Source organism: Tympanuchus pallidicinctus, unplaced genomic scaffold (assembly GCF_026119805.1).
Source record: "Tympanuchus pallidicinctus isolate F22 unplaced genomic scaffold, pur_lepc_1.0 scaffold22, whole genome shotgun sequence".
Taxonomy (NCBI): Eukaryota; Metazoa; Chordata; class Aves; order Galliformes; family Phasianidae; genus Tympanuchus; species Tympanuchus pallidicinctus.
The window spans coordinates 10,850,654-10,873,825 of NW_026294739.1; the positions used below are offsets into that span (position 1 = coordinate 10,850,654).

The 23,172-nt window shown below is 41.9% G+C and overlaps 1 protein-coding gene across 5 annotated transcripts; it reads right to left on the minus strand.

Moving 5' to 3' along the window:
• Nucleotides 1-3,899: 3,899 nt before the first annotated feature.
• On the minus strand, nt 3,900-23,094 carry PLSCR1 (phospholipid scramblase 1). 5 transcript variants are annotated; one of them, XM_052686022.1, is made up of 11 exons: nt 22,709-23,094; nt 22,357-22,512; nt 19,100-19,255; nt 11,598-11,629; nt 10,705-10,806; nt 8,993-9,153; nt 7,930-7,972; nt 7,218-7,438; nt 6,600-6,761; nt 5,402-5,563; nt 3,900-4,244 (listed from the first exon to the last, which is right to left on the minus strand). In XM_052686022.1, exons 3-11 carry the CDS (start codon nt 19,132-19,134, stop codon nt 4,185-4,187), a joined length of 978 nt encoding a protein of 325 aa, XP_052541982.1. In that variant the 5' UTR covers nt 19,135-19,255; nt 22,357-22,512; nt 22,709-23,094; the 3' UTR covers nt 3,900-4,184. The 5 variants fall into 5 exon arrangements, with proteins under 5 accessions (XP_052541982.1, XP_052541986.1, XP_052541983.1 ...); XM_052686026.1 differs by lacking the exon at nt 19,100-19,255 and having other exon boundaries at nt 22,709-23,088; XM_052686023.1 differs by lacking the exons at nt 22,357-22,512; nt 22,709-23,094 and having other exon boundaries at nt 19,100-19,663.
• Between the last annotated feature and the right edge of the window lie 78 nt (nt 23,095-23,172).

Here is a 23,172-nt window from a genome sequence, read left to right on the forward strand (position 1 = left end):
CCAGCATTCAGATGGAACTTAACAGTTACACAAAAGGGACTGTACTTTGGAGCAGGGTATCAGCTACAAAACATCATCAGAATGGCATCTGGGGCACACATAGCACAGCCCCATGTTACAGCTTCATGTACCATGTACCTCCCATCCAGCACGCCTGCCCCTGCTAGCTGCTCACCTCAGCAGGGCCTGATTGCTCCTCAATAAACAGTAATCAGTGGAGAAATATTGACTTCCTCATCTGCTTCCAGCTGCTCTGGTTCAATAACTAGGTCAGCTAAAGGTTAAACCAGCAGAAACACTAGCAGCAAGCTTAAATACCAACAAATAAACTAAAAAGAAAACAGTCATTGGCCTGGCTTGCCTGTCTCTTGCCCACTTTCCCAAGTGTTCATGGCCCCGGGGCTGCTCAGCCTCTATCATGGCCATGTCTTGTGTCTAAGGCCCAAACTCACCTCAAAGGTAAGTCGATGCCATTATACCAGCAACAAAACAAGCCTGACTCCTTTGATGCACGCTGCTGTGATACATTCATAACTTCTTGCAAAGCTATGAATTATGTCAGAAATCACAGCCCAAACCCTAATTCTTGCATGTGCTATAAGCCTAGTACAACTTTAAAGGCATTACACAGTTTTTGGCAGTGTGTTCTCACATACTTGCACGTGCATTTTTTATTTTCCTAGTGGCACATCATTCCATTTGCAGCTGAAGACGTTTAAGCTTTGATGGGAAATATCTCGCTTTGCACACACATGCAGGGAATACATACTTCAGAGATAGTGTAATCTGCAGTTCTTCCAGAGAAAACCGGAGGGAAGCTCACTGTGCCGGCCTTAGGCTTGCAGCTGCCATTTCCACGCCGGCACTGCCACCTACTGAACGCTGGGCTGCTTGTATCAGCGCTAGCGGGAAAACAATGGAAACAAACCTCCCCAAGTGGCTGGTCGAACGTCTTTGTAGAACACAGGGTAATGTTTCTCTGGGACAAAATCTGTAAGGTGTCTTTTTTAACTTGCAGATGACACTCAGGACTCCTCAAAATGATCACAGAAACAAGATTGGGAAAAGTCCTGAGAAAAATAAATAAGTATCAAGATGCCTTACATTTTATGTTTTGTATAAAGGTGGAGGTTTGGGGTTTCTTCCCTTCTTTTCTTTGCCTTCTATTCAGAACCAAAATGCATAGAGATGACCAATCCACTGGCCCAGAGATTCTCCAGTGTTTGTGCGTGCTGGGGAGGTAGGAGGCCCCTGGGAGGCAGCTTTGCTTTGTGTTACTGCAATATTGCTGTCAGCAAACAACAGAAGAAAAGAGAGGATGATAAAAAGGAGAGAGCGTAAAGCATGACGTAACATACCTTTCCAAAAGGAGCCTTATACCAAATGGCCCAACAGAAGCTCTAGGTCTCAGCCTACTTGTTTTTAACTTCTCTACAATGCAACAACATTTAGTTAGCAGAAGACGTACAAGTGGCATGAAGGTTCAGAAGCAACTTTTTGAGGTCTTGGTGTAGGTTCTAAATTGTTGCTCAGTTTAGGAGGGGGACTGTAAAAAAGGCATAACGTGGAACAGCACATCCAAATCCTAGAGTGATCCAACCCGGTCCATAGACACAGCATATATAGGCATGTGTCATGAAAGCTTGAACAGAGCTTACACAGCCATGATACAAGACAACACCTCTCTCTGCTGGCTAGGTTTGTTGCTGCACCCCAGAAGGGCAGCAGATTTTGTTTTTGTTTATTGCTTATGTTTATTTTTTAATCTTTCTGACCTCCTGTCTCACTAATTCCAACATCAGGTTCCATTACATGATTGCTTTTTGACTGAATTGGCTTCTTCATCTCACGGTCCAGTTTTCTCTCTGCGCAGCAGGTCTCTGTTTCCTTGCCCTGGCTGCACAAGCTCTCCTTCCTGTGAGTCCTCACAGGAAACTTCTTCCTCAGCATCTTCCAGTCACCATTCACATTTATCAATTCCTATGTGTTTCTGTCACACAGCATTAGCATTCTTATTCATGCAATGCCCATTAGTAGTCAAATATTTATGCCATGACGTTTTATAATACGTTTCCTTGAACAAAGATTTTCTTTATCAACCCAACATTCCCAATAAGCTATACCTGAAATAGAGTAAATGATCTAGATTTCTTCAGAAGAGATGGGAAAACCAACTGCTTTTCTCTTTCCTGAAAAACTTTTATTGTTCAGTCTCTGCTCCCATTCTCAGTTTTTCAGCATTGAGAAAAGTTATTCTCACTAGTAAAACCAAGGCAAAGTATGTAAGGCATGTATGGACCGGCTTTGGGTCTACAGAAGCACCTTTATAAAACTCATCTGAGTTCAAACACCTTTAGAAGACAAGCTGTAACATACTGTATCTTTTAACAGTGGCCCTCCTCTCCTCCAGTTTGCAAAATTCTCTTTGATCAAGTAGCAAAACCCCAATTTTGTTTTAAGGCTTCGGAAGGGGTAGATGATTTTTCTTCCCTCTTTCTTATGATTTCATTTTCTGAGAAACCCAAACTATCTACACATTATTTTACTGAGAAACATCATATAAATTATGTTTTTCTCTGACATATAGACCCTAGGGTTTCATTAAGTGACTGCGACTTCTGAACAGCTGGAGATAAAAAACTTACAGGGATGATACAGATGGAAAGGTCATTAACAGAACACAAGAAATCCATCTGCAAATCTCCCTTTGTAAAGGTTTTATGTAACAGTTTTCTCTAACCTAGATGGAATTGAATAACATGCAGTGTGCTGAAAAACTTCTCATGTTTTCCAAAGCCTGGAATATGGATAGGGGATAAATCATTGTCTTGTTTACGGTCTGATAGATGAAAGTGGGAATTTCTAGAGCCTGGTTGTTTTTTTTTTAATCAAGTATGGATGCTACTGTGGGTTCTTCGAAATACAGACAAACTGCTTTAAGAATGATCTATTCTGCATTTAGCACAATCACAAATGCACAAACACACTTGTCTCTTGAAGTTCTTGAAAAAATAAATGAATAAGCATTCCACAATTAAATATCATTAGGAAACAGTAATAGATTATGACAGTGGTAGCATACTGTTTGGTGAACAAGAGAGTTATCCTTTGGTAGCTTTAGCTATGAATTCTCAAGCAATATTTTCATCCTCACAGAAAACTACTGTGAAGCATCTTGCAAGGCAAAAGAGCTGTGGAACCAGCACCATAACTACCCAGTTAGCCATCTGATGGAAAGTTCCTAGTCCAGTGGTCCCTGTGTGCTTTAATGAATCAAGACTGTAGTTCTTTCCTGTTATTACACCAGTTCTGGCAAATCTGTGAGGCTTAGCCAGGGTTTCTTTCTTATAATAAATATTTTCCCTATATAGTTTGATCTGAGAGACAGATGTGATTGTTTTTGTCTAATTTTGCATGCAGGTTGCACTGAGGGTGTTTTCAGGCCTTACACTGAACATCTAAGCAAAGCAATACACACAAGATTTTGAGTTACACGGAGGAATGAATATAGGCTCCCAGTTAAGTTCTGTTAGCCCAATGTTCCTAATACCTTGCTTATATTTGCATTCACTCTTAAAGTGGTCCCATGATATAAAATTGATGACAAGATGCTTTTCAGACAGTACTAGAAACAAATGCCAGTGGCTACTTCCTTTTAATAGTCTCCTCTAACTTCTAACTTCACTAGATCATCATAATTTTTACAGCGAATTTTGATAGTTCTGTTTCTTTAGGTTACTTGTCTTTGAATGTATTTACTTGGTAAGTTGGAAACAACAGAATATCAACATCAAGCCAAAACTACCAAAGAAGATACATAGGAAACAATCAGAACTTCTTTATTAGGCTGACTGCTTATATTATTATTGAACAAAGAAATTGATCTCTTTTTTTAAGAATTAAGGTTTTAATACAACAATTCCAAATTTATTGGAAAAAAGGCTGCTATATATTTCTATACATTACAGTATTGTTCTGTACAGACAAAAGGTGCTTATTTGAATACAACAGTGTCATTAGATTACAAAACCAGAAGCTAGACAATAAAGCCTTTAGTTTATAGAAATATAATTACAAGAGTAAGAGGTCCACTTCTTCCACTTCTCACATTCTCACTGGAGCTCTGTAATCCACTGGGAAGTGGGTGGTTTATTTTCTTCCTTCTAAATACAAAGTTCTAGATTTCACTGCCACACTCCCGCTCGCTGTTGGCTGTCACCAATACTCTCAAAAAACATGAAATCCTAGGAAGGAAATAAAAAGCAAAAAAAGGAAACAAAAAATCCTTTTAAAATCTAGATCTTGGTTGATGGTTCTTTTGCAAGGTATTCAAAGCAATTCCTCCCAGAAACTTTATGTGATGAGAAGCAGCTGGAAGTACCTCTCTCCAACCTAATCCCTGAGTCTCTTGTGAGAAAACAAGGCATTCACAAAAAGAGAAAAAAGTGGTGGAAGACTGGGATGTTTAACTTTATCATTATCAGAAGGCATGCTTCCTTTACTTAGGATTTCCATCCTAACTTCCTTTAGCCTGACTCAAGTCCCTTCTATTTTACCTCAAATTGGATTCTACCATAAAGGTCACTATCTTTACTTTACATATGGGAGATCCGTATTCTGTGCCTGAAGTCCTTGCTTCTTCATATTCCCTACTCTTCACCTACATCCGTGCACCTAAAAACACACAGTTAAGGAAAACTTAGTCCATATGCAGGGCAATAAAAGCTGGCAAGAACTTTCCAAACTCAGATGCTGCATAAGCCTGTTTCCTCCCTTTCTGGAGCCTGACCAACACAGGAAGAGTGCACTTTTGAAGCAGTACCTGATGCTGAAGTACACAGGTTAATTGGAAACACAAGCATGACAGACTCAGAGTGCTGACAACAATGGCATGAAGTCAGGTGTACTTTGCCCCCCACAGAAGTCTCTGCCCATAGAAATAACTCCTCTGAGAGCATTTAGTCCTACTCATCTTGGTGCTTCATGTATTTCCAAGAAGAAGGATCAGGAGGAGCTGGATGCAGCACCTATCTGTCCAGTCCACCACCTCACTCAGCTGTTCTGGCATTAGTTGGGCCTCCTGGCTAATGCTGTTCTGTACGTGTCTGTCTCACCACCCACATAAACATGCTTGCCTCTGCTTATGAGTCTGTAGAGTTGTCTTTTACAGGGTTTGTTAATCTGATTGTGAAAAGTTCTTCTTAATATATTCAGCACTTCACGTAGCCTCGAATAAGCTTAATATCCAAAATATTCCCTCCAGGGTTAGCTTTACACGCAAGAAATCCAGCAAAAGCTCTCAAACACTTTGAGAAGCCTATAATCAAAACCTTTATCAGCACAATTTAAACACTGAGATGAAGTCAGTTCATATTCAAATATCAGTAAGCTACAGACTTACGATAAGGAAGCAAGCGCCGAGCATGACAGCTTTCATTTTTACATCAAGGTCCATTGGAAATGAGATTCCAAAGTTATCAGTATCTGTAAATGCTTCTTTCAAAAACCCAGACCACTGCTTAGAAATCCTCCCAATATTAGAAGCCTCATCCAAAGTCTTCACCTGTTTTAACAGAAAATTAAAAAAGAAGTTGTTCAAGAATCCCCAAATTCTTTTCATAATAGATCCATTTGAAAGCTTTAAATTGTGTTATTAAATTAATGCAGTCACTGAATGCAACTATTGGTACTGAAAGACAAACCAGACCATCAGAAAGTCAGAGTGAAGTAACACAGGCATCAACTTAATTCTACATCTGACTGGAATTCAATGTTTTAATGGTATTGGAAGTCAGCTACTGCATGCAAACATGCACGCATGCATGTACACACACACTGTGTTGGGAGTGTTGTCTTTTAGCCAACGGAGTGAATTAGTACATCCTGCCACGCACCAGGAACAGCTCAAGGGAAAAGCAAACATTCTCTTGTTCCAAAAGAGAGGTTAGCCCTTTCTTAACATTGTTTCCTAAAGTTACACAGTGTTCATAGTTCTGTGAAAGCGTAATCTCCCAAAATAAAATCAGACTAAACTTGCTTCAGCAATTTACAACATCATTTTAAACAAAGTTTACTTAGTTTATCTACTAGTTAATTTGTATGAAAATGCTAATGCATTAACCAGTATTGTTTTTAAATAAAAGCTGTAATTCTTCTGTCATTCCAGTGTATATTTTAGGTCCAAATTATTACTTACTTGGTTAGTGAATGACTATTAAATGATTGGATGAGTGGTTGTGGAAAATCATCTTAATAAACAGCTAATACAACTGATAATGACTTTTTTTTTTCCTGTTTGGGAGTAACACCATGGATTAAAAAAGATTTTGCTTCTAAATTTCCATTAAGAGATTTGCATGCAATCACAAGGAATCAGGTCTCAGATGAGTGTCTTTCATATGTGATTTCTGGAAGTTTGCCAGGCTTTTCCAGAATGATCTACCTACCTAGAGAACTGAATTGACTATATTAGCATTAAAAGATTACGTTCTAATTATTTTGTATATACCACAGTATAATTGTAATAAGAGAAGCAACAGACTACTATCAAAATACTGTTTGAAAGGAGATATATACAAACAATTCTTAGCATTACATACCTCAAAATTAACATCTTCACAACAGCTGCAGACGACACAAGGGCCACTAATTTTCAGTACATCCATTCTTTTCTCATCCTGAACAGTAAACTTGGGCAAGCAGGGATGCCAATTCTGGACAACATAACCTACCGGTGTTCCTGGAGGTGCCTGAATTTCTATCTTCAGAGGAAAAAGAAAATCCCCACGTGAAGCAGTTTTATACGCTTGAAGATATTCATTAGACAAAAAAAACACAGTAATATGCAAACTGAACACAACTTATTCTTCCATAACAACCCAGCTTTCCAATGAAGCCGCACTAGGTTTTCTGCAAACAATTTCAGAAAGCTGAACACATATTCCAAAACCAATACGCAACTTCAACCTTCACTGAAATCAACAGCATACTCCTGAGCTACAAAACATATAAGCTATGGGTCTAAACTGCAAAGATCAATGTATGTGAAGGAAAGATTCTAAGCATCCTGAAAGTCAAGGCCTCATAGGGTGCAGCTACTACACATCTGTCAGTAAGAGCTCTGAGAAGGCTCAGATTTGAGACTCCGTCCATAATCATCACCTGAGATTCATTAATATTAAAGAAGATCTTATCCCTCACAGTGAGAAGTGACTCACCTCCTGCAAGCAGCAGGGGAAAAAACATGACGAACACCTGAGGGGTCTCTCCAGCCTTATCACCTCATGACCCAGATTGTCCATAATCTTCATAGTGAAAGGTCGTGCTGGCCCACAGCAGTTCCTTGTGCAGCAATCAGTGTCCTCTGCTGCAAAGTACACCCTTTGTCCCAATGAATTCTTGATTTCATATTTGTTGTTTGATTCCAATCCAATAAAAACTGAAAAAAGTAACAGAACTGTTAGTTCCTGAGGTGCATCTGCATGAACAACAAATAATAAAAGTACCAAGCTAACCCTAACCTACTGCTTGGAAAAGCCTCATTTGGAGACCATCAGAGGCAGCTCTGATAGAGGGAGCAGTGGGGAAGGGCCCTCAAGCAGAGCAGCCCAACAGAAGTTCAAAAAGGACAAGCAAGCACTACGAACATGGTGATACTGAAAGAGTATGGAGACGTCCATCAGTTCCCCTCCCTCCAGTCATGGGTGCCTGCTGCAAGAGCAAGCATTACCATTCCTAGCCACACAGCGGGAAGTTTCTTAGGGAACAGCAGAAGGTATGGTGAAGCAGAAAAGGGCTCCAGAGGGCACAGTTAACTTCATATTCAGAAAGCCACAAAAAGGCCTCACAATCAGGATTCATAGCTAAACAAATATAAGATGTCAAGAGTCAATCATATAAGCCAATCTGCTATAAAAACATTTCACTTACTCTCAAGAAGTTCAATTTGCTGATGAATTAGTATCTGGTCAATCTGTTCATGGTTGAAAAATAAAACAGAATAAATAGTTAGCAAGTTGTAACTAGGATATACCAGTTTTAAGAAACATTGTTTCATTTCAGAATACAATGTTAATGTCAATACATTTGTCAGAGATTGATATCTATCAGTAAAGCTGCAGACATGACTCATGTCTCTCTCTCATTTTAGCAGAACAGTGTTACAAGCACCAGAGCAGATGATGGAAGCTGTACCAGACTGGTCTGGCTACAGGCATGCAGGTCTAACGTACTACTTTCACAACTTGGTGTGACTCCGTAACACTACAGAGTCTGAAATCCCCATGTCAGATGCCTGCCTCAGGAATCTGCACAGAGAAAAGCAGGAACCATTAGGAGGAAATTCAAAAATTTTAAAGCAGAACCTCAGCTACTGCTCAGTTCTGAGTGAAACTAAGGAAACACCAAGTTTGGTATTGGTTTATTTTCTGAGAAATATGCACATCCATAAACATCAGCATAAGGCCTTTGTATTTACTCCAGTGATGACATAAACTACACTTTTAGAGTCAAAGGGTGTTTCCTGTGATATATACTGCAACATGGGAGCAATTTTCATTTTGCTGCGAACATTTTCTAAGTTTGTTACATTTGATTAGAGACACTGAGAAAGCATCATGTAAGAAAGCAAGCTCATATATTGTGCTACAGGTGCTTGTATATGTATACATATAAATGTAATGCATCTTGACAAATTGCATTACATCTCTCAAACAGTAGCTTCAGAAATGGGAAAGATATGCAATTGCTCTGTGCCCACTGTCCTTTAGCATCACACTCAGAAGGAGTGGGTATCCCTCAAAGTGCTCTGGCCATAACAGGCACTTCCACACTCACATGTGCATCACTCATCAAGAGGCCCCACACAGCAGCCTAAAAGCAGCAACTCATGCAGCTGCAGTAAAGACAGATGTGTTTTCTTGCTTTCTCCCAGGTGCAGGCTGCTTCTCAGGTGACCACATGTTTCCTGGGGAAGGATAAAGGGTGCAGGTACCTGTGTGAGATATTCCAGTCCAGGAGGGCAGTTGGGAATAGGAGGAGGGATGGGCATCCAGATGGTCCCGGGAGGCTGGTTCTGGATGGGTGGAACAGCAGCTCCGGGTGGGTTTCCCATGGGATGTGCCTGGTAAGCATAGGGCCCTGGTGCAGGAGTGCCTGGCGAAGAGACAGGAGAGACGCAGTTAGGGAACTGAGGTCTTGAAAAAAGAATTGTATCGTGGACCTTCAGAAGAAAAGAACATATAAATTATTTTGAACTACGCAGATTCTCATATCTACAGCGTATTTCAGTTAGGGATATTACAACTGTCATGAAGGAAGTTATGCCGGATTGGGATGCTCTGATCACACCAGACAAAACTAAATGAAATAAACAAATGCGTCTCTCTTGAGCATAGTATTCACTATACTATTCACACGGAGATTAGTTAGAACTGTTCGAAGGACTCCCTCCCGTGCGGCAGCGGGTCGCAGCACCTCCGCAGCAGGGAGTCCTGCGGCGTACCGCTAGGTGGCGCCAGCAGCCCCGTGCCGGGAGAGCTCTGACTTCGTCACCAGCAGCTGCGGAACGGGAAGGGCGAGCTGCCCCCGTTTACCGTTACGGCAGGCTGGTGACAGCTCCAGTCAGATGCACAGTTCTGTATTTTGCTCAGAAGCACGCAGGAGCTTGCGAGGAGAAACCAGCATGAATACTTTAGTAGAAAGTCCCAAGACGAGTGGTTCCAGAGATGTTGCCTCATAGACGTCGTGGTTAACCTTTGCACCAGTGCCTCATTCTGTTATAAAACACACTGGTTCACGTGAAAGGTGACGCTGCGGCCATAAACCATACAGCGCATGCAGGCGCGGCGTACAGCCCCGCAACAGCAGCACCGCCCACCGCAGATAAGGACCCACCCTCCTGCAGAGCTGACGGCTATCAGCGTGTGTTACATGCAGCATTCGGGTAACACAGCCGCTCCCTGGCCTTGAGCACAGGGAGCACGTGCTCGTTCCTTGAAGGCGTACTCACAGAACTCGGATTTCCTAGCTGAAAGACGCACAAGGTTTAATGTACACACAGCACAGAAACTTAAGCCAAACATTTTGCACTTTATAAATAATTTATGCCTGGAGCCTGTTAGATACTGTTCAGCTGATCTGGCTCTTCAGAAAGCAGTTTGCTGCCAGAGTGATAAGCTATTTGTGAGTGCTCTGTTCTGAATGGGGAGCAGAAAATGAGATTAAAAAGAGGAAATAAATGGAAGGTACAACCACATGCAAAGTACAGCAGCAGGAAAAGAAACAGAAATAGGATCTATGCAAACGACAGAACTGTGATAGGAAAACAATCCTTCACTTCTGGATTACTAGAGAAAAAGAAACTGAAGAACTGAAATAACATTTAAAAAAAAAATCTGATCATCAGCAAGAAGATGCCACACATTAATTGTGTTGCATCAGTAGCACTTCCCTACTAAGCTCACCCCCAGCAACCACTGAGGAACAGCCAGCATTGCAGACTTCCTCCACTGCTGGACTGCGCAGCACACATAAACATGTAACACCAAGAAGGAAAGAGTCTGACTTTCCACCAGAACAGATATTAACAGAAACGTTACAGAATTAATACAGAATTGTAAATCGGAGATGGCTGCTTTGATGGAACCTCCTGCTTCCCATGCACACCTCATAACCAAACAGCAGATCTGTAGCCAGGCAACCTACCGTAGAAGTTCCCAGCTGCATACTGCGGGTGGCCATATGGGGCCTGGTTTCCTGGTGCATAGCCAGTATTGGAGAATCCAGGTGCTGGTGCTGGGTTATTTGCTGTAAGAATGCAACATATACGCTTTGAGTACTCCTCTCACACACAGGGGAAAAGGTCCCTAACACCGCCTTCTTTTTCAGAGTAGGTGTACAGAAATTAAGCTGCTGTTTCCTGAACAGCAAAATGAGCTTGTATTTTATCTATTGAAAACACGTGTATTACAGCATGACATAATTCAAAGGGGTTCTGATTCTTAGCATGCTTAAAAAAGGACAGTTACTGCACTGTCATGCCTATCACGAAGAATATCACAGAATAACAGAACTGGGATTCGAACTGTTTAGCTGGAAGCCACACCCAGAGGTCACCTAGCCAAGCCCTGCCAAGCAGGGTCAGCTCACTGTCCATCTGCACCACAGGGACATTTGTTCATTCACATTCACAGGAAGCTTCAATGCAAAGAATTGTCCCAGAACTGACAGGCTGCACTCCAGTACAGAACAGACTGGTCAACTACAACTCCTTCTCCACTACATAAAAATTTTCTCCCAAGTTCTTCTTGCTAGTAATGTGCTAATTTGTCAGCTAACCTGCTGACTTCAGAGTTATGAATTTAGTAACATTTACCGACATCAGCATGTAAGCAGCAGTAGCCTGTGTTTCAAGATGATTCAAGATTTGAAAACATTGTGTAAATTATTAAATTTTGACATTTGAATCCAAACATTCAGACATCTTTCCTAAAATTATTAGGCAAATTTATATCAGTTTAAACTAACATTGCTTGAATACTTAAGAAAGAATATTATCTTTACTATAACACAAGACAACACTGGTCTGTTTTACTCACCTTGCATTGCTATGGATCTGCTTGTAACCGTTCTGCAAAACAACATATTTATTTATTGGTTTTTGAATATACAATTTCACAGAAAGGCCACTCACCATTTTCTATTAATTAGCAGTAAAAGATATATGAATGTCTAAATTATATGGAACTGTTGAATTACAAATAGAAGCTAAAATAACTGAATATCTCAGCTTCCTCCTGGGCCAGGCCACCACGAAATAACCCTGCATTGCCTTTGCCTGCTGCACTCCTGCTTTGTGTATCCTGAAACCATGCTCAATTCGTTGGAAAGCATCGGTTATTCAACTGCAACACAGGATGACATTGTGCAACTATCCAAAGTCATCGTGCAATTCATATGATCGAGTATAACAGTAATTTCAGAGCAATTAGTTTAGTTATCCATGCGTCCAACAAAACCTGCTTGGGTAAATCTTGAAGCAGCTGCCACTAATAAATCTCCACGCTATTTCACTTTTCAAGTGGCCCTGCTAGATATTATACATGAAGACAAAAATTGCATATATGATAAGAGGTGGGCTAGCACATGCGAGTGAGCATCCACAGCAGACTGGGCCAGCAAAAGGGCCAGCTGTTTGCCTTTTTCTATTGTTCTAGGGCTTCCAAAAGGACTTGAATAAGCAAAAGAATGTAGCAAAACCTAGAGATATATTTTGTCTGTTACAGTTCATCCAGCTAGTCAAGTTCAGCAAAGACACAAAACTGGGAATTTAATCTGAAAGCAGTTATTTCCTGTTTCTCATTCTCACAGCAAAAGCTAGTGTCATAAGAGGATGCTGAATGGCTGTGGGACAATGTGGCATCCAGCTCACTGCCCAGCTTAACACAACATCCTCTTTGTTTAATAAATTAGTTTTAAAAGTGATCTTCTCTATATCCTTTTTCTTCTTTACTTGCATACCCTGCTAACAGAAATACCATGCTGCTTTATGTATTTTAATTGGATTCTAGTTCAGTATGTGTATAGATTTAAAAAAAAAAGAAAAAGTAATCTAAAAAAACGCGTCTTCAAAAATAAAAGAAAAAATCTGAAATAATGCATTAAAACTACATAATTAAACCTTGTCCTTGCTGATGATAATCTGGTGTGTCACATTTAATATATGACCATATTAAAATATGCTGACAAAACTTCCAGCTTGTGGGAACACACAAATTCAAGATGATTTAAATATTTACGTAAATGGATCTTTTGCAAGTTTCAATATATCAGCTCACACTGTGAGATGTTCTGCATACCTGAACTTCTGAAAGGTACTAAGAATTACAACTGAACCCTTTAGTAAAGGTCAAGCAGAGACAGAACCATAGGATTTATGCAACAAAAAGCCTTTATATTAGCCCAGAGTATTTTCTCTCCCTACAGCCACTCGCACACTCCTCTGTGTGACTGAAGATTCAGAAATACTGAGATGTGCTCTACAGCTAGTAAAGACTTTACAACATTCACCTCCCATTTCATCAGACACGACACTAGTGTTGACATTATTTCTTTCACTAACGTTATTTCTCTATTGCTTTTATCCAGACTCCTGCCACCTGTGATTCAGCTACTATGTCACAGCACTGCCAGTCACACCTTGCTTTTCATCCGTGTGATTTCATCGATTGTGAAATAATGTAAAATTCTGAAGTACCACAGGAACAAGGAACAAAATCTCATTTTTTCTCAATTGTGTTACACAATAGATTGTTCAGCCATTCTCATATGCATGGGGAAATTCCCACCCGGTGATGAAAACGTAGCAATGAGCAGACCAGTTGCTTTAAACCTTTCCAACCCAAGTTATGCCAGGATTGTAAGGATCCTTCAGATGCCATGCTGGGTGCCACAAAGCCCCGCTGATGGCACATCCCTGTGGAGAGGACCTGGCTGGGGCTCTGGGCCTGCCCCACACTGTAGCTATTTGGGGTCAGGGATGGGAATAGGACCATGTGCCCGGAAGACGTCTTCCGTTCTGGTCAAGCACTGCCCTTTCCTGGCTGAGATTCCCATGGGATTTCATAGCTCTGGGCTCACAGGGGATATAAATACCCTCCCCTGGTAGAGGAGAGACCTCTCAGGGTTCAGTTTACTCGGAGAAAAGCAGGAGTGATTTTGCTGGCAGGCTCCAGTAATGACACTCATGAAATGGTTTCTGGATCACTGGGAAACCTGACATTTCCAGGCAGAGCCAGCCCTGCCACCAAGCAAAGGTGGAAGGGAAGAGGCTCTGTGCCTTCAGGAGTGAAAGAGACCAGGCCCAGCAGCCTCACCCACTGCCCCTGCCTGGAAGCACTGTGCTGCCCACCTGCCTGCACAGCAGGAGCTCCCAGGCTTCTCCCTCTGCTCTGACATGCTGCATTCAGGGCCTTCCACAGCTTAAACTCTGTCAACCAACAACAACAACACACCCAACCTGTTCTTTATTTTCTCAAATCATTAACAAGTACCACAGAAGTGGCACTGAGGTGCAAGGCGCTGCATTTTTCCCTCTCGGGGAAGTTAGAGCCCAGGCACCTAAGGTCAGCAAAAAACTTTTGGAAAGGAAATTGTGGAATTATCTGTTCTGAAGGAAGTCAGAACAAAGCAGTTCCAGTTTAGCGAACAGTATGGGAACACTGCCCTGAGACCAACCCCTTTCAATGGGCCACACAATGCCCATGCTGCTTTTCCACCCCTTACTCTTCTCAGAACTGCATTACACAGCCTCAGTTTCTAGATCTTACCCCGATGCACGTCTGAAGCGATGATGCACTGCTTTCAAGACCCCTTAATTCACTTCATTGCTGGGCTTCTGCTTTCTATCTGAAAAGCAGCACTGCTTCCATTCGTGACCACCAGCTCCATCTCCGACCCAGCTGTGCACAATGCTGCCAAGAGCACATTAACACGTGTCCCCAGACACAAACACTATGCACAGTGCCACTTACAGACCCAAACAGGCCCTTTCTGAGAAAGCACGTGGTTTAGAAAACAGACAGGAGGAGTCAAATAGCCGTAAGGCAAGCATTAGTTCACCCCAGCTAGCTTTATAGCACCTCTTTCTATCGCTCATTATTTCAGACTGTTCAAACGCTGGATTTTAACCTTGACTGCTTAGACTTTAACCCTGTTTACTTAATTAAACAGGTGTTTTTTTGTTTTGTTTTTTTTTTTTTGGTCAAAATTAACAAAATAGCTTTTCAAGAAGGAATTTAATGACCTGCAAGTGACACAAAATTATTTCCTGGTGCAGCGACATACCTCCTCCCTTACACAGACCTCCCTGATCCCCAGGGCCCTGCTTACAGCCCTGGGGGCATCGTGCAGAGCATCCCGGCTCAGCCCCACCCGGGTACCACCGAGCCCCCAGTGCCACCAAGACCACCACGCAACCTCAGCACTGCCAGAAACGAGATCTCCCCATAAGCCCACCTTCGGAAGGAGTTACTGTGCCACTTCTATCAGCCGGCTATCCTCGAAGAGAGAGATTCTCTATTTCACCGCACAATCCCCCCGTGAAAAACGTGGCCCTTCTGATCATGAAGCATCCCCGTGACAAAAATACAGATACCTTCAGAAGCACCCGGAGGAAATCCTACGCGGCGAGCACACGCCCCGCCAGCACCTGGAGACCGCTCCGCACTGCAGCAGCGCTCAGCGCGGCTCTTAGCCCAGCGGGGCGGGTGCGGCCGGGAAGCGCCACCGCCCCCGAGCAAAGCAGAGACCGGCGCGGCCGGGAAGGGGCACGGCCACGGGAGCGCGGAGCCCGGCGTGCGTCACGGCCCCGCCCGCGGCTCCCTCGCGGAGCGGCCTCAGCCCGCCGCTGACCCGAGCTCGGCGCTGGTGGCGGAGTGCGAGGGCGAGCACTAAAAAAGCCCTGAGTATTTCTAGAAGGCCTTGCACGGCTCGAAATTTAAAGTGGTAATGGCTCCCCCGGTACAACTTCTGGAACTGAAGTAATGCAGGTGCTCTTTAAGGAGTTTGGCTGTTCAGCTACTTGTTTCAAACGCTATTTGGCAAAACCAGCTGGTTTATGGGAAGCATTGCTCAGGAAGAAAACAAAATGAAACTGCTTTTGATTAGTGCTTATCCTGGATGCAGTTTGTGCACAGTTTCCCGAAAACTGGAAAAAAAGCTCTGAGCATCTTGAGTTGTTCTAACAGCAGTCCTTGGAGGGCAGTTATTGCACTCCTATACTTTGTAATTCTAAAGTTCAAGCTGGAATGTTGTGTCTGGCTTTGCCCCGAGCGCTCTGTGCCAGAAGGACCTTGGTTCCTAACTTTCGGCTCAGGGTCCCAGGACAGTCAAGGCTGCAGTACTTTGTGAGAAGAGGCAGAGAACATGGAGTTTCTTCTGCTTGGAGAAAAAATGGCTGTGGGGAGACCTAATAGCCACGTACCCATATCTGTGGGAAAGACATCAAGGCGATATATGCCCCAGCCCTGAAGATGCTTAACGTTGGATGGGCCCTGGGCAGCTGGGTCTAGTGGATGGCAACTAGCTCCCAGCAGGGGTTTGGAGCTGAGTGATCTTTAAAGTTTTTTCCATTCTAAACCATTCTATGAAAACACTGTTGATTTAAGGAAGTGATTGGCTTGCATTTGGTTCATTCTGATATCTGATAAGTAACACTTTAATGCTTACCGATACAATGGTACCAGTTGGAGAAATACAGACAGCACAGAGGATCCATACTGCTCGGAGGAATGCTGTTCTTAAGTCTGAGCAGATTGAGACAATTGGAAACTGTCCTGTAATTTTTAAAGCTGTCCTGAATTCTTGCGCTTTCCATCTAGACCCTGGGGAACCGCTCACCATCCTTAATCCATAAGCAGCCCATTGGTGATGGAGAATGGGAAAGCTCAAAAAGAGTACCAGGAGAGCTACTAGTGGTCTATCAGATAAGAGCAGCTGTAGTTTGGGGCCCAAAGGCCTATGCCTATATTTAAATTAAAAAAAATAAAAATAAAAAGAGGAAGAAGAAAGAAGGAAGAAATCAATTATATTTCATCAAAATTTGTTAATGGATGACCTAGACAGTAAAGCGTTAAATACTTCCTTACAGCTCAGCTACTTTTGTAGAAGCTGCTTCGTAGAAACATGTATGTTCCATATGTTTTCAGGTTAAAGATTACCCAAAGATGCAGTTAATATCCATGTCACATAGATAAGCTAGGGATGTATTTTATTGAAAGGCCTGGTTTTATAAGGGTTGTTGTACATAGGTCACTCAAAGTATTTACTGCTGTGAAAACTATAAGAGGAACAAAAAGCACAATAACACTGTTTGATAGAGCAAGTTCTCAGCTATGGAACACTATTTTTCAGCACAGACACCACCATCAGCTGTGCATTTTCATCAGCAACAAACAAGAGCCTGCATGCAGCATACATAGATATTTCCATCTCTAGGCTGCTGCGATCCTTTTCTTTCATCATACATTCCTACTTCAGAAAGCTTAAGAGTATTTTCAGACAAGTAATAATAGAAAGCAACTCTTTGATAAATCACTAGAAACAAAAAATGCATTTTCACAAGAAGGAAAAAGATATTCTGCACCTTTATGTTAACGACTGGCTAACTGATTCTTAAAACTGATTTTTCACTGTGTCTAGGAGGTAATAAGTAGTAGCACTATTCTGAAATATATTACATATGGCATCATCATCACCTCAGTAGCACAACAGTCACTTTGTCAGATCTCACAGCTCTGAACAATTTTGCAGCACCTATGGGCCATGTGTTTTTAAGTACGGATAATAATTCCATGCTGTATGCCCACATCAGAACTGAAATAAATGATAGCTGAAATTTTATTTTTTTTTTTCCTTGGAGAAAAAAAGATATATATATATATAATATTATATATATATATTATTTTTATATATATATTATATATATATACACACAAACTTGTGTACTTTCAGTCATGGCAAGAACAACAAAAAAAGAAACAGTGAATTGTTAAGGAAAGAAATCCCTTGCAGCAGTGTGGCCCACATGCTGATGGCAGTGTTGGTGAAATCACCTTCTACTTCCTTTTCTTTATACATTCATGTAATCATTGAATCACAATGGTTGGAAAAGACCTGTAAAATCATCTAGCCCAACTTACCACTAATAATGCCCACTAAACGATGTTCCTAAGTACCACATCTCCATGGTTCTTGAACACCTCCATGGACAGTGACTCCACCACTTCCCTGAGCAGCCTGTGCCAGTACCTCACCACTCTTTTCAAATATTTTCCTAATGAACCTCCCCTAGAACAACTTGAGGCCATTCCCTCTCATCCTATCGTTACCTGGGAGAAGAGAGCGACTCCCACCATGTCACAGCCTACTTTCAGGAGTTGTAGAGGGTGAAAAGGTCTCCCCCGTGCCTCCTCTTCTCCAGACTGAACAATCCCAGTTCCCTCAGCTGCTCCCCCTAAGACTTGTGCTACAGACCCTTCACAGCTTCACTGCCACGCTCTGGACATGCTCCAGGAGACCGCTCAGGGTCTCAGTGGCCTCAGTGACATGATTACAGTCAGGGCCCAAAGCTGAACTCGGTACTTAAGATGCAGCCTCACCAGAACTAAGAGAGGGAAGATCACTTCCCTGCTCTTGCTGGCTGCTCTATTTCTGATGCAACCCTGGATGCTATTGGCCTTCTTGGCCACCTGAACACACTTCTGGCTCATGTTCAGTTGAATATCAACTAAGACCTCCAGATCCTTTTTCTCCACATAGCCTTCCAGACAGTCTGCCCCTAACCTATACTTTTGCTTGGGTTTGTTGTAGCCAAAGTGCAGGACATGGCACTTGGTCTTGCTGAACCAGGTGGGTCGTCTCGTCATAGGAGAAGATGAGGCTGGTCAAGCACAACCTGCCTTTCATGAACCTATGCTGGCAGGGCTTAATTCCCTGATTGTCTTGCACATGTCGTGTGATTGCACTCAGGATGATCTATAGATCTTGTAGTCCATGCTAGGGCTGCTGTTTTCCATCTATATCTCTGGAAAGCAAGCTGCACTTAATCTAAAACAGACACATCTAATTGCAGTAATTTGTGCATGCATGAATCCCAAGACTGCAAATTAAATTAGAATCCTTACCAGACAAAAGAGAAATGAGTAAATGAAGGTCACTTTGTAACCTTATATATTCTACAGCTGCCCTTTTCTATCTCCCAAAATAAAGTCTTCATCTGAATATTCAACTTTTATAAATAAATAAATATATATATATTATTCTGGCCATATTTTGAATTTCATCTAGACAATGGGCATGTCAGAGATTTGGGGATTTTATTTTGGTGGTTCTACCAGCTACATACAAATCTAATCTGGAGTTGTCATTATTCCGCATATCTGCACTGAGTCCACTAAGAGAATTAATACTGGGCACCAATTTTTGTCAGGAATAGATAAATGTATATTTTCATATGGTTGGAAAATCAGAAATACATGGTAGTATATGATAATATTTTTCCTTTTCAACAGGAATGAAGTTGTTAGCTAGTTCGACTTACGTGCAAAGATTTAAATACTCTATTTCAACAAACATGCTTGTTTGACATAGGGATGAATGTTGTTTCCTGCATAAGGATATCTTTGTCCTGTCAAGGAGAACAGCAGCATATCCTTCCTTTTTCTCTCAGACATTTTTCTGGAAGAAACCTACTCACCTGCAGGGGCAGAAGAAATATGCCATGTTTTACACAACACTAAGTAAATGGCCAGCCTGCCAAACAGAACAATACCCAGCTTGTTTTCTCCAACTGAGATCACTGGAGTCACAACAGGCTGTCAGTCAGATCACATAGTGCCTCTTTATTTGCCCCAGAGAGCAGATTTAATCAGTGCCTTAAACATTTGAGAGAAAAGTTGGAATTGCTTCAAAAGAAGTGAGAAAGGCACCACGCTCCTTCCTCAGGTTTATCATGTTTAACTGGAATTAAACATTATTTGTAGATTCCTGATCCCATTTTTGAGATATGTTGCGTGCATTCAGAGTGCTTAGAATATCACAGCCACTTCAACCTCCAGTCCTCCTAAACTCTGGCACCTTGGTGGATCCTGTAGCATCCAACCGCGATGATGAGACCTCAATCCTGTTGATGAAACATGGCGAGAGTAACATCAGATCACCACCACTGTGTCAGGGATGATGAACATGTAGCAAAAAGCAGCTTAAATCTAAACATATGAAAAATAGATAAATTACTATTCTTATTTCTCTGGTATGGAACTGGGGCAAACAGATTCCTTCGCAGCAACAGCTGACAGACAGAGAAATGAGCCGATGTCTTCCACATCCCAGTTGTGCTCTGTTTTTGGTTCAGTAACTAGGCCTTAACTAAGATAATAAAAGATGTATTCACAAAACTAGAAGACACAGCTGACACAATAAGTCAGTATTAAAGATTTGTAGCTGTGGTAACAGGACTGTTAGCTTATTTGATTTCATTTAACAATGTCAAGTCAGCATCAAGCTTGCAGCCTGACTACTGACTTTCAGGTTCTCCTTTGGGAAGGGAAATGAAGAAAATAGTTTTAATACCATTGCATTTTTTGTTAAATCAGCATTCTAGTAACAGAGTGGTATGGATAAGAATTCTGAATTGCTTGGTTCTTCCATGTTGACCTGCTAGGTGTCCACTTAGGCAGACAGGGACAGTCATTTAAATAGGAAAAGCAATTCCCAGAGTGAACAAGCAAGTGTTGGTGTGTATCTTTTCTCAAAATGTTGGAACAGAAGGGGAAAAACAATAGAACAATGAAAGAATCAACACAACATACTGGATTTTGCTACTAAATGTTTTTCTGCCAAACCCATTTCTTACACTGAGGAGAAGGCTAAATGAAGTTTTGCTGCTGCCAGCCAGACAAAATTTTGAATGCCAGCATTGCAAATGAATGAGCATAAGCTGCTTTAGAGTAGGAAATCAGGATATAGAGTGGAAAAGAACAACTAGGCAAAAAGAAATACTATGCTACAGCTTGCAACATTTAGGATTAACTGGGATACTACAAATGTTAAATGCAGCTTGAGTAAATCCTGTTTTCTGCTGAAGTGTTCCTTATCCGGCAAATAGGTATTTATGAGCAACGTTCCCATAGGCATGATTTTTTACCTAAAAAGCATAAGTAATTCAGGCTTAAGAATAAATCAGGAAAGTCAGCTCCAGCCAGCTCCTGTTCCCTATCCTGCAGGCACACAGTGTGTGTGTCAAAGTGCACACTCCAGCTTTCCAAGCAGTCTAGAGCTGCTCGCATTTGTGTTTAAGCTTATTTCACCATCAGGGTCTTGCGTTTAGGCTCTGTTGTAGGCAGCCTTAGAGTTCCCAGCACTGACAAGATGCCTGCGCCCCTGTGGCCCTGCATGCTGCCCTGCTGCCATTCAGATACTTCCAGACCCAGCATCCCTGCCAGTGCATAAACAGGGAATCGCAGCTGGTCAATTCTGTTAGGCTGCCTGGGGCCTTCAATTGCATTTACCTCCATTTTTGAAAGCCACGTGGAAATAAAGCACTGCAGACAGCAGCCATCCACACCACATGGCTGCATGGCTGTAGTGAATAGGTTGGTGTTAGGCATGAAGGGGTCTACATATTGGTCTCCTCCACTGCCCAGCCTCACTTTGTTCCAGTACAACAAAGAGTATCTGAAAGCACTCAGCCCCACATCTGTTTTTATTTACAGTTAGCTAGTCTTATACATCCTAGCATTGTTTTTGAATTTGAGCTTTTGAAAAAAAAAAAACCACTTCACTTTGACTTTACTGTTGTTAAATAAATCAGGGGACGTTTGGATTAGAAATTTAGATATTAAGAAGAAATTCTTTACTTAGAAGGTGGTGAGGCCCTGGCACTGCTGCCCAGAGAAGCAGTAGATGCTCCACCCTCCCTTGAGGTGCTCAAGCCCTGGGCAGCTGAGCTGTCGGGGGAGCAGCCAGCCCATGGCAGGGTTTGGTAAGTAGATGGCTTTAAGATCCATCTAACCCAAACTGGTCAGTGATTTTATTATATGATGTGATAGTTAATCAGGTGCCATAGGTCAGTAAGAGAGGTGCTGAAACATGGAAGAGTCACAAAGGGTGCTATTAGGGCTGTGCCATGAGGTACACTGTGCACTCACTTCTTATCAGCCTGAGTGCGAATTTTACAATACCTGAACACATAGCCAGACGGAGAACAGAGTGCACATTTTTGCATAAGTGACTCATCTGATAAGAATGTTCTGGCATCATTGAGGATTTCATTAATGAAGTAGATTAATTAGGAGGTTGTGAAGGTAAAAGGGACACTAGATCTGCAAAGGTTTATGATGCAGACCGACAGGTCAATTAAGAATGTTTCAAGGAAACCCAGGACAAGAACTAGGAGATACAGGAGGCCGGAAAGGGGAAAACATTGGAAAAGGAAAACAGATATTTACATCAGACATAAACTCTATTTAATATTAAGTCTTACTTAGATGTCAACATCAGGTACAGTGAACTCCCTTATCTCATTAATTACTTTGGATGTGGAGTAATTACACATGAAGAGATTGTTTATCACAGAATCGTAGAATCGCTCAGGTTGGAAAAGACCTTGAAGATCATCGAGTCCAACCACAACCTAACCATACTACCCTAACTCTAACAACTCTCCACTTGTTTATCAAAGCAGAAACCTCTCTCTCACTCTGGGACTGTTCTTTAGAAATCCTGAGCACAGTTTTCAGGAGATTTAAACTTAGTCCTATTAGTTCTTAAACTAAGAATGTCAGATTTGTTACTCACATTTCTGATGGACTTGTTCAATACGTGGTGTGATAAATTGTATTTGCCATCCAGTTCCTGATTCAATTCTTGAGTATAATAGAGCTGCGAGTAGTCAATGATTTTCTTAAAACATTTTTTCTTTCTTCATCATCTTCTCTCAGCGATATTTCTTAACTACAAAAGAGCAGAGTATTATGGCTTGAACAGATCAGCAGTGCACTAGAAAAATGACTTCACCAAGCAGATGTTTGTTCTGTAATGAATCTCTGCCATATTTTTTCCACTGAGCTTATATTTTTAAGGATGTAATTAGACTTAACAAGTAGTTGAAAGCATTCTTTTACTTTTGCCATAAATATTTCATTCTCACCTTGTCCTTCTTCACTCCATGTCCGCTCTGTTCTGCGATGGTCTCAGTCTTTCCTGAAAGTTACACTATTGTTTCATAATTACTCATCTTCGTCAAGTGCTTCTCTGGCTTCCTAGTCATTCCACCTTTCATAACATTGGGACAATGCTAACCAGGGTGGTGACAGCTCAAACTAAACACACTGTTCCTAAAACGTGCCAAACCCAGTTCTGACAAGGGCAGACAGAACAATTGACCTAAAAGCTTCAGAGAAAGCTGAGGCTGCTTGTGCAAGCAGGTCACTATGGGGTCAAGTCTGATGTATGTTGATTCTTTCTCCTAGCCATATAACTGCATCTTCTTATGCCAACAGCATTCCAGCCTGTTTCAGAGCAGGACTCACATGCACACAGCTGTTAGAGGAGATGACTTTTCTGTTGAAAATCAAGGCAAAATGGCTTTCTGCCACCAGTTCTGCTTCCTGC

What these genes read in the sequence shown, in the direction of transcription:
- PLSCR1 (XM_052686022.1), bottom strand. Translation starts at nt 19,134, where the DNA reads ATGTTTGTTGAAATAGAGTATTTAAATCTTTGCAC. An exon ending in GAGTATTTAAATCTTTGCAC is followed by an intron (nt 11,630 to 19,099) that starts GTAAGTCGAACT and finishes GTTGTTTTGCAG; the next exon opens with AACGGTTACAAGCAGATCCA. An exon ending in GCAAATTGAACTTCTTGAGA is followed by an intron (nt 7,439 to 7,929) that starts GTAAGTGAAATG and finishes TACTTTTTTCAG; the next exon opens with TTTTTATTGGATTGGAATCA.